Here is a 14,966-nt window from a genome sequence, read left to right on the forward strand (position 1 = left end):
AACCCCAACACCGTGGCAAGTGCAGCAGGAGCCCGAGGTAACCGGAGCTAAGCCCTGCTCAGAGCATCTGGGGTCAAGTTGAAGATCTAACTCTTGCTCTCAGCGTCTCACAAGAGGAACAGGTTTGCCACACTGAGGGAAGAGGGGATGCTGCAAATGGCCACCAGGATGGACAGAAGCAACGGAGGACAGGCTGGGCTGCTGGGGAGGAGTTTGGGTTGCCATGTTGCAGAACACTCGGCTAACCTCACCTCCCAAGTGCTAAGTAGGATACTCAGCCCAAAAAGGTGGGAGAAGTCAACTGTCCAGCGTGTGTTTAGAGGGATGTGTGCATGCAAAATTCCACAAGCTTCTCTAAACTCCCTCTGCAGTGTGGTCACAAGGACTGGCTCCCCACAAGCAAGCTGTGTTGTTATCAAGGCACACTATGGAGGTGAGTTATGACAGGAGAGGAGGCTGGAAAAGTAGACTGGGAAAGTAGACTGGGACGTTTATGGCGATCCCTGAGGGTCACAGTTATGAACAAGGCTTTTCCTTCTGTAGAACAATAGGATAATGACACTTTCAAGGAAAATTAGCATCTCCTGGTCTCAATTTCCACACTGTAAAACTGAGACGGACGGAACTATTTCCAAAATTCTCTCCTGCACTTAAAGGAACCTCCATGTTCTACTTTGGTCTCCTAGGAATCTCTACTTCTTTCTCCAAATTTATTTTACAGAATTTTTGACCCATAAAATAAATTTCATGCTCTTCTTTCTTCAGTCAATATCATTGCTATAGGGACTGGGGATGTGGCTCAGCGGTAGAACACTCACCTAGCACATGTGAGGCCCTAGGTTCAATCCTTGGCACCAAATAAAAACAAATAAATAAAATAAATACATTTAAAAAATGGAAATCAATCGAAACATCTAATGTCTGGTAAACAGTAAATGCAAATCAATTCAAGAAACTATTAGTATTTCAAGGTCACTGACTTGACTCCTGCTGCAGGACCTGAGCTCTTACTGCAGGATTGGTTTAGACCCTAGTCCGTCACTGCTTGCTTGCACATGATACGATCATTTTAAAGGACAAACAGTGCAAGGTGAAACAGAAGAGATGAAGACAACGTACCAAGAGATTCTCTGGCTTGATGTCTCTGTGCACGATGCTGAGGCCGTGGAGATACCTGAGGGCATTGGCCAGGTTGTACACCATGGCGCTGCCATCTCTCTCCGTGTACTTGGTTGAAGAAGTGATTGCATCAAAGAGGTCTCCACCCTGAAGGATATGGAAAAGAACTCAGCAAAACACCAGCGGCGCAGTCCATTGAAGGCCAAGGAAGTGCTTCAGGTGCTGCTAAAACTGATGATTGTGAACAAGGAAAGTCACAGGCAGCAAGACACGTGCCTGATCAGGCCTTCCAGGAACACTGTGAAGCCCTGGGGTCGGGCGCCGAGGGGACTGAGCGTCTCCTTACCTTGACCAGTTCCATCACCAGGAAGAGCTCGGCCGCCGTCTCCATCTCCTCGACGAGCATGATGATGTTGGGGTGTTTCACTCTGCGCAGTATCGACACTTCGTTCTCGATCAGGTGCTCCTGTCCAGGGAAGGGTGCAGAGAGGGTCAGAGCCCACAGCACCCTCGGCCCCGTCCCTGTGGATAACACTCCGGCAGACCCGAGGCCAAGGAGGCATCTCTTGACACAGAGGCAACCACATCCCCACCTACTTGGCTCCTACAGGACAGGGCAGGTCAGTGTGGATGTCTTATTGTCACTGCCCAAAAGAACCAGACCTCTGAACGTGCCCCAGAAGCTCAGAGGTGCTTCTCTGGAACATAAAGCATATTACTTCAACTCAAGGGCTGTGACTGGGGAAAGCGTGGGCACACAGCACTGTGCTTTGCAAGTCAGTGGACCACTTTTAATTCCAATACATACTCCAAAGTCAGGATGAGGCATGTGCAGCTGGATGCAGTGGCACAGGCCTGTAATCCCAACGACTCAGGAGGCTGAGGCAGGATCATCACAAGTTCAAAGCCAGCCTCAGCAACTTAGCCAGGCTGTAAGCAATTTAGTGAGACCCTGTCTCAAAATTAAAAAAAAAAAAAAAAAGAATTAAAAGGGCTGGGGATGTGACTTAGTGGTTAAACAACCCCTGGTTCAAACCCCTGGTACCCACTCCCCTCCCCCAAAAAAGATAAGGCATCAAGGCATGTAGAAAAACTTGGTAAGCTTATGGCACATAACATACCTGGCATTAAACATTTTTAGTTTTTAACCATTACCAATATGAATTTTACTTCCGTGCTGAAATTCATTTAAAAAAAAAAAAAAAAGGAAAGAAACTTCCTGCCTTTATAACTAGATATGAAATCCTTCACCAGATGGCTGGTCCTGCTCATCTTGCATTTCAGGAATCTGAAAACACATAGCGCCGTGGGGACCACTACTCTCATTTTAACTTAATCACTTCTCTGAAAATGCCACCTGATTATCAGCCCTGGTGAGTAATGCAGTTGGGATCCGTGCTGTAGCAAAATGTTTACTTACAGAAATTAAGGAATCATTCTCAATACGTGAAGCCATGAATCACGAGCAATGATCGCTTTATTTTAAATGAGACATGAAAACCCCTTGGCAATACCACATTTGTTGATCCTCATTAATGTCAACGATGAATTATTTTGAATTTAGAGAATGCTCTATAAAATGTGCTAATTGCCTTCTTACCACTTCTAGGTATTCAAACTGGATAGCTTTTACATAAAATGTACCTTATGAGAAATATCATTCACTACCTAAACACACATGTATGTACACACCTACATAGATATGTGCATCCATATCATTCATATTGCTCTTGTGCCTTCTCCATTATGAATCTCAGACCAAAATTTAGTGCTCTGATATAGTATTTTATCCCTCGTTGAATACCATCTACGGTTCCTCTCTTGTCTTCATGTATCCATGTATGTATGGATTTTTACTCTAAGCCATCTCAAATCCTTTTTGACGATAGCTGGAGATATTAACTATGACAAATAAATAAATAGCATTCAGAGAAAATCTGCTGCAAGCTCTTGCATATGGCCAGTCGTGTTGTTTGAGCGTGGAATGCACCGCGCTCATCCAAGAAGTCACTCGATAAATGTTGGCAGGTGACAGCGCAAATGCTAAGCAGAAGCAAAGAGAAGGAAGGAACCAACCACGGCTAGAAATCTGCTCACTCGTGTCGGTCACTGTAAGGTACTTGGGTAATGTTTTAACTCTTCATCCCTAGAAGAGTCCTTGGAAGTAGGAATGCAAACCTAGGTGTCCGGCATCTGAGTCCACATCCCCAGCACGACACATGGCTTTTCTAAGGGGAATGCGTCAGTAAAATTCAACTTGGAATTTTTCTAAATGAAAATGAAAGCTACAAAGCTGAAAATATTTAATGCTACAGGAAATAGCATTCACACTGACCTGGGGGTGGAGAATCACACCAAGCTTTGTGTAAGAAGAAAAATCTGAAATCTACACAGAGAGCAAGGCTGGGAAGTCTTTGACTAAGTTAGGACTCACCCCGCACTTCCAAACCTTCCAGAAACACAGCAGTCCTCAGACCTCACAAACCACCGCTGGGAAGGGAGGGACAGGGCCTCCTCCCCGCTTCCAAGTACCATCTGTCTAAGTTACAGAGCAGTCCACTGCAGCAGGCGGCCAGAGACCTGTCCCTCCCTCGGGAAGCAGCTGTGCACCCCACGCTGTCCTCACAAATGAAAGGCTTGGCAAACCCTTCACATTTATTCACACATTTTGAAGCATTTAGGTCATCTGTGCCAAGTATGTCCCTAGTCACACTAAAAAAAAAAGCAGAGCTATATATAAAAGCAAACAAATGGATTTATTTCATTTTTATGTGAAGCAAAGACAATGACAGTTACTACCATTGTAGTAAAATAGGCTTTTTATTTTATGGTGCCGGGGATTGAACCCAGGGTCACTCTACCACTGAACTACAACCCCGACCCCCTTTTTCATTTATTTATTTATTTTTAAAATTTTGATCAAACCTGTGATCCTCCTGCCTCAGCTTCCCAAGTCACTGGGATTACAAGTATGCGTCACCATGCCCAGTTTAGGCGTTTCATTTAAAAGCTAAGTGTATCTATCACTTCAACTCTTCTCCCCAATTCCTTTTCTCCAAAGTTGGAAGAGTCTATAAACTTACTTCTCCAGGTCTCTGTGATGTGAATTTACATGTGTCAAGTAACCCCTACCACCAGTACCCTAAGCAGTTCTCTCAAATTGGGAGTTAAAGTTAGATGTCTGCCACACAAGCAAACTACAACTCCCCAAAGTTATTATCTTTTTCAATCAAAGACATGTGGAAAGCCTTTGGGGCCACACTGTGCACTTCTCCCAGGACCACCAGCAGGGTTGTGTGTCAAATACCAAGCAAGCCCTGTAGCCCTGCTTTCTCCGCCATCACCCACCATCTCGCTCTCTGCACCCACCTGACAACGGCCAGGACCCCAAGCACAGGGAATGCCTCCATTGAAGGTGGGAGCTGGGAGCCTCTGCTTCTCCACCTCTTCCAATCTCTGTGAAACTGCCTACAAACCAACACTCTGCTTTCTCAACCAATCACCATCAGAAGCGAACCAAAGCACTTCTCAGAAATGTCAGGTATAGATGTTGTCTCCCCATTTTTTAGGCAACCCATATGTAGTCCGTTTCTAATATTTAAAAATTTTCTCTAATTACATTTTCCAGAATATTTTAAAATATCATATGAATATTACTTTTGTCCAGAATCATAATGAACCTCACAGTATTTGATTATCTACTGTTACTCATGTTAGGGGACTCACGATTCTAATGCCCAAAAGTTCACCTGTGAACCATTTCGAGGCAGTGTTCCGCAGCTCAGCAGGAGTGTAAATGATGAAACTGCCAACCTGGCAAAGGACATGGCCTTACCTTTTGACCTTGGTGATTGTGTGTGTGTTGGGGTGGGGGGAGTACCAGTACCAGGGATTAAACCCAGGAGTACTTAACCACCAAGCCACATCCCCAGCCCTTTTTTTCTATTTTTATTTAGAAACAGAGTCTTGCTAAGTTACTTAGAGCCTTGCTAAGTTGCTGAGGCTGGCTTTGAACTCGCAATCCTCCTGCCTCAGCCACCCGAGCCACTAGAATTACAAGTATGAGCCTCCTCACCCAGTGACCATGGCACTTTAAAATTTTTTTTTTCTTTTAGGTGTAAATGGACACAATATTTTATTTATTTATTAATTTTTTTAAGGTGCTGAGGATTGAACCCAGTGCCTCGCACATGCAAGGCAAGTGCTCCACCACTGAGCCACAACACCAGCCCTGCCAAGGCAATTTTTAACAAAGAGAGAGACAGAGAAACATTATGGAAGCCAACAATTCTCTCAAAACAAACCAATCCTCTTGTCTCCATCCTTCCCAGTCTCAAGCAGTCCTTTCCTCTGCCCTCTCTTTCTCGCTGGCTGCCCCCAGCAGAAGGGAAAATCCCACCAATTTGAAGCTTTCCCCTCATCACCTAAGATCTCCCATCACTCACCAGTTCCTGCCCCTCTACCTCCGCAGGGGCCTCTGAATCCGTCCACTCACTCTTTCTACCCCTCTTGCCAATGTCTCGCCTTCTCGCATTTGCACAGGTGATTTTCTGTCTGGAACTTTACCCACCTCTTGTAATTTATCTATTCCTCAGTACCAGGCTGGACCCCACCCCCTCTGCTCAGTAGGGCCAGCTTCGATGACCCTCTCACAGGCTCCCACTGTCCCCTGCTCCGCACCGGTCAGCCTTTTGAAGGATGACTTCCACTGTCTTCCAGTAGTTGTGCGCTTCCTCTGAACCGAGAGTGCGTGTTCCACAGCCAGCCCCATCACTAACTCGCAGCAGGTACCCAAGTGCTCATGTGCACGAGCACAAGCCTCACGCACTCCTCCCGCTCAACGCTGGCTTTACAGCTGCAACTGTACCGCTTAGTAAACCCCTACTGAGGACAATACAGGAGACAACAAGGACCACTTCTGGGGTGAACGATGGCCACCCACAGATATCAAGTGCTAATCCCTAGAATTCGTAAATATGATTATTTGCAAAAAGGGTTTCCGGAGATATGGTTAAGGGGTCTGCAATTTAGAGAGAGCCCTGGATTATCTGGACAAGCTCTAAATGCCATCACAAGTGTCTTCTAAGAACAAGGCAGGAAATCTCACACAGAAGAGAGGTGACATGGGGATGGAGGCAGACTGGAGGGACGTCGTCACAAGCCCAAGAACCTGTCCGTCACATGAAATTGTTCAGAGGCAAGAGACAGGTTCTCCCCCAAAGCCCCAGAAGGAGTGTGGACTTCTAACTTGTGGCCTCCAGAACTGTGAGAGGAAATTTTTTTGTTGTTTTAAGGCACCAAGTTTGAGGTGATTTATTCTAATAGCCTCAGAAAACTAACGCCATATACTTTGGGATTTGTGCACCATCTGGGCCTGTGTTAATTAACTTAAGCATTGCTGTGGCCAAAATACCTGGGAGACAACTTAGGAGAAGGAAACGTTTATTTTGGCTCATGGTTTCAGAGAGTTAGTCCACGCTGGGCCAACTCCATTGCTCTGGGCCCAAGATGAGGCAGAACATCATGGCAGAAGGGCCTGACTGAGGGAAGCTACTCAACTCATAATGGCTGTCGGAGGATGGAGGTGGGAGGTGGGACAGGGAAGATGAACCCTTCCAGGACATACCCTCAGGGACCCACCTTCTCTAGCCATGCCCCACTTGTCTACAACTGCCACCAAGTTAGTCCATTCAAACTAGGATGAGGTTAGGGTTCTCAAAATCTAATCATTTCATGTCTGAGCATTCCCGCATTGACACAGGAGATTTGGGGGAACATCTCCTATCCAAATCATAACATTCTGCCTTTGAGTCCCAAAAAGCTCATTTTCTTCTCAGAAAGCAAAATGCATTTGGCTCATCTCTGAGAGTCCCCATACTCCTAACAGTTCCAGCCTTGGCCAAAAGTCCAAAGTCTCCTCTGAAACTCAAGGCAAACTCTTGGCTGTCAGCCCCTGTGATGATCAAGGCCAGTTACAGATAACCAATACCCAGAATGTTCACAGAGTGAACATTCCCATTCTGAAAGAGAGGAATAGAGGCACAGAAAGAAAGGATGGTACCAAAACCCAGCCAAGCAAACAGGTCCCATCCATAACTCCACAGTAGAACATCTAGGGCACCTGGAGGGATATGCCCTCCATAGGGCTTGGGCAGCCTGACCCTTTGACCTTACTAGTTGCAGTATTCATGGCTTCTCTCTTAACCTGGCTCTCCCTGCTTCCTGGCCGCCATAAAGGAGCACCACTTTTCCACCCCTCTCTTCGGCCATGAGGTTCTGCCTCACCTTGGTCCCAGAGTAATTAACTCAGACAGCCATGAGCTCAAGCTCGGAAACCATAAGCCAAAATAAATCTTGCCTCCTCCAAGATATTCTAGTCGGCTATTTTGGTCACAGTGAGGCAAAGATGACCGACACAGGGCTCATAACATGTAGGTCATGAATGCAAAACTATATGCAGGGAGAGAAAGAAGGACCATATCTAGGTATTACAACAGAAAGCCCAGGGCTTCGTTCACAGTGGAGATTCAAAAAACATTTATTTAGAATGAAAGAAAATATTAAAACTGGAAGAATCCTTAACCTTCACAAAACCATAGCCTTCTCAACAGCCTCCTTAAGCCTGGCCCTGAGGCAGATCTTGCACTGATCTCCCACTTGGAAGGACCTAACATGATTTGTGTCCTCTGAGACTTTGCTCAGCTGTTCTAGTTACCTGGTAGGCTTTTCTTCCACTGGTGCCTACTGACATCCTACTGTGGTTCCAGAGCCAGCTCCAATGGTTCCTGCTCTATGGCACCTCCACTGGTCACCTGCTTCTCTCCCACATGCTTCCCATGAGCTCCTGTAACTCTCTACAGAGTTGGTGACAATTCATCTGTTAAAGTATACATTCCTAGCCCAGTGTCTTGCACATCAACACACACACACCAAGTTCTAGGTCAATCAATCAATCAATCAATGCCCGTGTATATTTAAAAAGAAGAAACAGAAGGCAAGAGAGATGAGCATTTTTCCCAGGTTCTTTTTACCATGAAGAAATAAATTGAACCCAGAGTAGGTGTATGGCAGATGGGCCAATGTACAGGCCACCAATCGGCCCCAAATTCCAGCCGCCGTTCTGCTTCTGTGACTTCTGGGAAGCTATTTAATCTAAATCTCTGCTTCCTTATCTGTAGAAGCTCATACAAATGTTTTGTGTCAGTGAAGGCAATGTACAAAGTTCCAGTACATCTGGGATAAATAATATATTTTAAAAATCGCAGACATTTTCAGCATAATTAACTTCCTGCATTCAACCCCAAATACTTCAGAATAGTGGCTAAATGCACCCCTAAATTTTTTTTAAAAATTGTCGAGACAATTTTTATCTGCAAATAAAATTTCAGGCAGGCACAGTGGTGCAGGCCTGTAATCCCAGTGACCTGGGAAGCTGAGGCAGAAGGAGCACAAATTCAAGAGCAGCCTTGGCAACTCAGTGAAACCCCGTCTCAAAAAAGAGCTGGGGATGGAGCTCCCTCCCCAGTACTGCAAAAAAATTTTAAAAGTTAAAAAAAAAAATTGTGGTGAGAAAAACTGACTTACTTATAACAAAGTTTTAAAACCACAATTTGATACAGTCTTAATGTGGAAATAGTTGTTCAAATAAGCAAAAGGTAAAGATGCAAATAAGCAGAGGAGTAAGAATTATAAAAACAGAATGATATTCAATAAAAAAGAAAGACAAGACCCCAGGGTTTGAAATTACCCCTTTGTCTCAGCACTTGGTGCAGCAGACTAAAATTTTTAGCATACAAAGATCTTTTTGGCAACTGCAAAAATAGCTGTTTAAATTTTAATCAGGTAAACAGCATTCTTCCTATAGCAATTTTTTTTTACTTTTTTAAAAAAAAATATTAATATAATTGTATAGAACCTGGGTCCCCAGATTATGAAACATTCTGCTTAGATTATACAACAGATGGAGAAAGCAACAGTTACAAATGGGGGAAAGGCCATTGCCAGTGAAAAAGCTAATAATATTGTTAGAATAAGTAAAAGCACATAAATTTAAAAATATTAAAAAGGAGACACTTCACAGTCTCTGCTTTGCTGACCATCACACAGCAGGATGGCGGGGGGCGGGGCGGGGGATAAATGACAAATTTCCCTCCTGGCTTCTCTATTTCAGGGACTCTGAGAAGATTTTTCTAAAACTGTGTCACAACATTTTAAGTTTTCTGTGAAAAATACACAATTTTGTACATGTCCAGTGAAGACTAGTTTGGGAGTTCCATAAGTGAAAGATCATTACTATCACATAGAATCTGTTAATTTTAAAGTCTGCACTCCCCTGGAGTATTAATAACATTAGCATGTGGGCCCAGAGATGTCATTTAGTGTATCTCGTATGAGGACCCGAGTGTGAGCCCCAGCACTGCCAAAAAAAACCCAGAATCTATCACATACTGGCACTTCTCTACGCGTTTTCCATCCGTTGATTCAATCGTTACAACTAATCTAATCTTTTAGGTATCATTGGTAAATATATTTTAGAGAAAAAAAACAGAGATCCCTCCCCCTCTACTGGGGGCGGGTGGTGTCACACAGCAAGAAAAGGCAGAGCCAGGATTAAACTTTATGTGTTCTGTCCCCACAGTAACACTGTCCAACAGGAACACAATGTGATCCATATTTGTAATTATAAGTCTTCCAATAGCCACATTAAAATATTAAAAGCAGGTAAAATTAACTTAAAAATATAACTTACTTAACCCACTATATCCAAAATATTCCATGACCATCCAAATATAAAGATATTAATGAAATATTTTATATTCTTTTTCATAGTACTAAGTTTTCAAAATATGGTATTTTACACCCACCACATAGTTCAATTCAGACTGGCCTCATTTTGAGGCTCGCAGCTCCAGTGTTGGACACTGTGGTTCTACACCTGCATGCCAATCAAAAGAGCAGACTATCTACCAGGAAGGAATCTGTAACAGTCAATGTAATCACTGTCAGTGAATATTTGTTCTGGCACACAAAGTTAAAGTGCCAGTACTCTAACATTTCAACCGTTCATCTTTCCCCACCCAGGATGAGAGTTGGGACAGGATAAAAAAAGTCCCTCATGTTGACAATACAGCTCTGCACAGCGTTCATGCAAATCTTGACCAGCACTGGTTGCCGGTCATTTCCAGGATGTCTGTATAGCTAGCACTCTTGGAACACATGGATAGGGTTCCCTCAGGGGCAAGGGGCAGATTTCATTCATGACCACGAAAACAAAAATAATGTTTTCCTCTGGGGAAAAGTTGGGGCAGGTTTGCTAGCAGCTCCCTCCTCAGGCTGGGGTTCTCTAAGCCTGTGCGTCTTCAGATCAGATACAGAGCACTGTGTGTGCAGCTTTCAACGGGCCCCTTTCTACCCCTTTCATGAAGCCTGGGAGTTGAGGGGAACCAAGGCAAACACGCAGTTCATGCTGCCCACTACGTCATCCGCATGGAGTCTGCTGTTTGATCCAGGCATCCTGTGAAGCTGGAAGACCACCACAGCTTGGAACTGGGCCCTCTCAGGCCCCTCACACACCTTAACACACCTCTGGAAAGTTGCTAGATTTTTAACTGGGCATCATCCAGAGAAGAGAACTTGTATTTTCTATAACTAGAACCAACATCAAATCAATTGACTGGTTTAGGATTGACATTAGGATTAACAGCAGGAAAAACCATCTGACTGCTTTCCCGGCTATTCCTGGGGTCAGTTCCTGCCATGATGGTCTGGTCAAACATTCCCTGTACTAAACATCACACACATTGTCTCACTTTCTTTTAGGAAGCAGTAATGCATAACATACCTTTCCACAACACTTGGCTTTGTCTATGATTTTCAGAGCAAATTCCTTTCCAGTGGACCTAGGAGTGATCAGAGGAGGACCATTTAAAGACACAATCACAGATACCATCCTTCCTAATTTCCCAGAGAGCACAGACTCAGGGAATAAGGTTTGGCTGTTTCCTTTGCGTGTTCAAAACGATGTCTCAGGGAAAAAAAAAGTACTCAAAATAGAAAATAAAATCCCAAACAACAATGCATGTTAGTTAAATTCCTTTTATAAATATTATTATAGTATTATTAACTCATATTTGAAGTGTTGAAATTCTGTTGTATCAGAGCTAAACAAGCAATCATTTTTCCCCACTTAAATCTCAAGACAGATCTCTTAGGAACATAATAAAATTGGGCATCACCTTAAGTGATAAACATTTTATTATCAATTAATGTATCTTTACATTAATACATTAGTCACGTGAGCCTATGATTCAAAACTGGAAAGTTGCCCCAGACTTTCTGGTACTATATCATTCACACCTTTAAGAGGCTGTATCTGCCACCAAAGAGATCATTTCCTTGGACACTAGCATCTTAACATGATTTAATCTGAATGTATAAAAAAATACTGATCCAAGAACAGCTCAGAGAAGACTCCCATTCTATTGACAGTTCTCTCCAGTGAGGCTGCTTTTCTGCTAGGGGGTTGGAGGACCCACTGATGAGGCCCTGCCTGGAAGATGAACTTTTATTTACTGTAAACCAAATCTTGCTTCATATTTCTAACAAGTTCTTAGAAGTCACATATTTTACATTCTATTTGTATACACGTGTTTTTTTTTTTTTTCTTGTCAATCTGTATGTGACATGTCAAATAGCTAGTCCTCAAGATAGACTCTTTCAGGAAGGAGAAAAGAGAGACTTCCCAGGAAGGTCTGAGTTCATTATAAATAAATTCCCCCCTACCACCACCACCAGAAGAAAGAATAAATTCCAAAGGAGAACCATAGGTGTAGACGAACCCAGAACCCTCACTACCCACTCACCTGTCCATGCATTCTTTGACTACTGCAAAATTGCCATCACCAATGACCTTCCCAATTTTGTATTTCTCAAGAAGAGTTGATGATTCAGAGCACCTGTTTCCATTCACACCTGCAAAAAGGATAAAGGCAAATCTAAAGGAAATATCAGCATTTTGTATTGATTCCTATATATTTCTAAAATAATAAACTACAACACATTATATTCCTAAATCTATGGTGAAGCTAAAGAAAATCTCAGCATATTTCCTAAATAGAATGCCTAAATCATCAATTTCCTTTTGACCTTGTTGGTTGGAATTAGAAACCAACAAAATCAACAAACATTGCAAATCCTTGAAATATCAGCTGAAATAAATTATTAGCCTTGGTTAAAAAGGAAGTCTAACTAGAACTTTTCCAAACTCTTGTCAATGCTCAGGAAAAGAAGAAAGGAAGGGGATAGAGAGAGGGATTTAATCTTAGAAAAGTTCAAGATTTCCATTTTTTCTTTTGCTTTTTGGTGCTGAGAATTGAACACAGAAGAGCTATACCACTGAGCTACATCCTTAGTCTTTTTTTTTTTTTCCTCCCACTTTGAGACAGGGTCTCTCCAAATTGAGGAGTGTCTCACTAATCTGTCCAGGCTGGCCTTGAACTTGCAATGTTCCTGCCTCAGCCTCCCAAATTGCTGGGATTACAGGATGCACCACTGTAACCAGCACAATATCTCTAACTTTTCTGGTAAAGAAAGTTCTATACAGGTAAGATGCCTTCTGAAGGTTAACACCTGGCTCAAAGCCTTCTTAAAAAGGTGTGTGTGTGTGTGTGTGTGTGTGTGTGTGTGTGTGTGTGTGTGTGTTTCTTAACGCAGGTTAAGAAACTACTTCTCAAAATGTGTCCAGTGCCCAGCACTTAGGAGACATACACTTTTGTTATTTAATTGAGAAAAATGAAATGCACTTAAGAATTATGAGCAGATTATCAAAGAAAAATAAAGCCCAAGTCTCAACTTTGAAGATGCAGTGGCCTAATTAATGACAATGAGGTTTTATATACAGTGAAGTGACCTCAAACCACCCGCTAAGGCTAACTGGGCTAACAGGTGACGTGACTACATTCATGTTGAGGAAGATCATAATTTGACACCAGTGGGTTTGGGATGACTATTGGGTTCACCTGGATGATTTCCTTTATAAAGTAATGATCAGATTGACAACTACCTTCAGGACTCATGCAACGCTCAAGTTCAGGTCCACCATTCACATTGGAAGAAGATCTGCCATGAGCAGAAATCTGCTGAAAGAGGAGAATGGCCATTACCTATTAGGATGCATTCACAGACCCGGGCTCAAGAGTCCTTAAATAGACCATGCAACATAGAAGGATATAGAAAGAGAGGAAACGTTTCCCTTCTTCTCATCTCACCTCTCTTCCTGTACACATCACATTAATGCATTTCTTTCTTAGATATATTTTCAAGTCAGACTAGATTTTTTTTTAAGTGCACACAATCCTTTATTTTTCTGTGGTGCTGAGGACTGAACCCAGCGTCACATGTGCTAGGCAAGTGCTCTACCACTGAGCCACAACCTCAGCCCTGAAACTGCATTTGACTTTGGTAAAATAAAGGAGACTTTGTGGCATCACAGATGATTAAGGTTCTTATTAGTGGCAAAATAAGGCTTAGAATTGTAGACAATTCTAACAGCTCCAAGCCAAACATCTAGTTTCTAACAGTTCAATCATTTTATTGCCAAACAACAAAACATAATAGGTGGACCATCAAACTTTTCAATATTTAACTTTTCTTTTGCTTTTTTCTTATTCTATTTATTTTTTTGGCATTGAAGTTGAAGGCAACTCCAGAATTGGTAGCACTCTATGAGATAATGTTTAAAAGTTAGAAATCAGGGCCCAGAGAGGGACTTATGATAAGCCTAGGAGAAAATCACAATATTCTCTATTCCGTTCCCCACCCATAGCTATCACCCTGCTCAGGTGCTCCCCTGGCTTCCTTGGTCCCTCACCAGAAGTCTCTTGGTTGCTGTTAGTCTCTCCTCTTTCACACGTTATTACCAAAGAAACTTTTCCCAAGGGCAGTTATAATATCACCCCCAGGATACAAGAACCCTAGTAGGTCACTGTCACCAACAGAATGACTCCAAAACCTTCAACACAGCATCCAAGCCACAATTTGTACCCCTATCTACCTGACCAATATATTTCTTGCCACTTTTCTCATGCATCTTATACTTACATTCAAATAATTTTTTTTAAAGTTAAACTTTCCAAGTCTTAAATTTCTGTTCCATAAATGGAAAAAGTAGCATCAAACAGCTAGATATTTGATAGAGAATAAAAATTAGCTCATATCTAAAAAATAATTTAGCACAGGTACTATAGCATAACGCAAACTCAACATTAGTTATCAAGACCTTTTTTTTGAAATACCTAGCACAGAACTATTTTGTGTGTGTGTGTGTGTGTGTGTGTGTGTGTGTGTGGTGCTGGGGTTTGAACCCTAGCACCTTGTGCGTGTAAGGCAAGCACTATCAACTGAGCTACATCCCTAGCACAGAACTTTGAGAGGACTGAATGTTTTGAATTGTTGACTACCAAATGGCTATAAGAGACCTCTGGCTAAACATTCATTCAGAATTGATCCCCCCTACCTCTAACCCAACTGTTTCTAGATTGAAAATTGTCAACGATCAGATTCCAATTGAGCTGATATCAGCCAAATTCTTAATGGAAGAAACATAAGAACAACATAATTTTTTTCCAGAAAGTGAAATCTTAAAAGATAAACAGATCCCTGCTGGTTACTGCTTGACCCCAGAACAAACAACTGGGGAGATGGATTGTTAATGCCAGAGAATGACAGGGGCAGTGATCTGTTTGCCTGCAGGTCTAAATCTCATATCCTGAGCGAGGCAGCCACAGAGTCTCAGTCCATAGCTGGCCGAGTCTGGCATGGACACTGGGCAAGAACCGTCTCCCTTCCAC

At 42.8% G+C, this 14,966-nt stretch overlaps 1 protein-coding gene across 13 annotated transcripts in view; it reads right to left on the bottom strand.

Moving 5' to 3' along the window:
* Dclk2 (doublecortin like kinase 2) overlaps positions 1–14,966 on the bottom strand; it is a 152,512-nt gene that overhangs the window by 21,937 nt on the left and 115,609 nt on the right. For 8 of the 13 annotated variants that reach the window (XR_013155572.1, XM_076865325.2, XM_076865327.2 and 5 more), the window contains 5 exons: positions 13,181–13,256; positions 11,982–12,090; positions 10,961–11,018; positions 1,466–1,585; positions 1,120–1,266 (listed from right to left, as the gene is read on the bottom strand). Coding sequence is in view for 12 of the 13 variants with exons in the window: in XM_076865325.2 (XP_076721440.1) it covers positions 1,120–1,266; positions 1,466–1,585; positions 10,961–11,018; positions 11,982–12,090; positions 13,181–13,256 (510 nt within the window). In the remaining variant the exon portion in view is untranslated. The remainder of the gene's footprint in view (positions 1–1,119; positions 1,267–1,465; positions 1,586–10,960; positions 11,019–11,981; positions 12,091–13,180; positions 13,257–14,966) is intronic. The other 5 variants (XM_076865326.2, XM_076865328.2, XM_076865322.2 and 2 more) reach the window with 1 other exon arrangement.

The sequence above is a fragment of the Callospermophilus lateralis genome, chromosome 8 (genome assembly GCF_048772815.1).
Source record: "Callospermophilus lateralis isolate mCalLat2 chromosome 8, mCalLat2.hap1, whole genome shotgun sequence".
Taxonomy (NCBI): Eukaryota; Metazoa; Chordata; class Mammalia; order Rodentia; family Sciuridae; genus Callospermophilus; species Callospermophilus lateralis.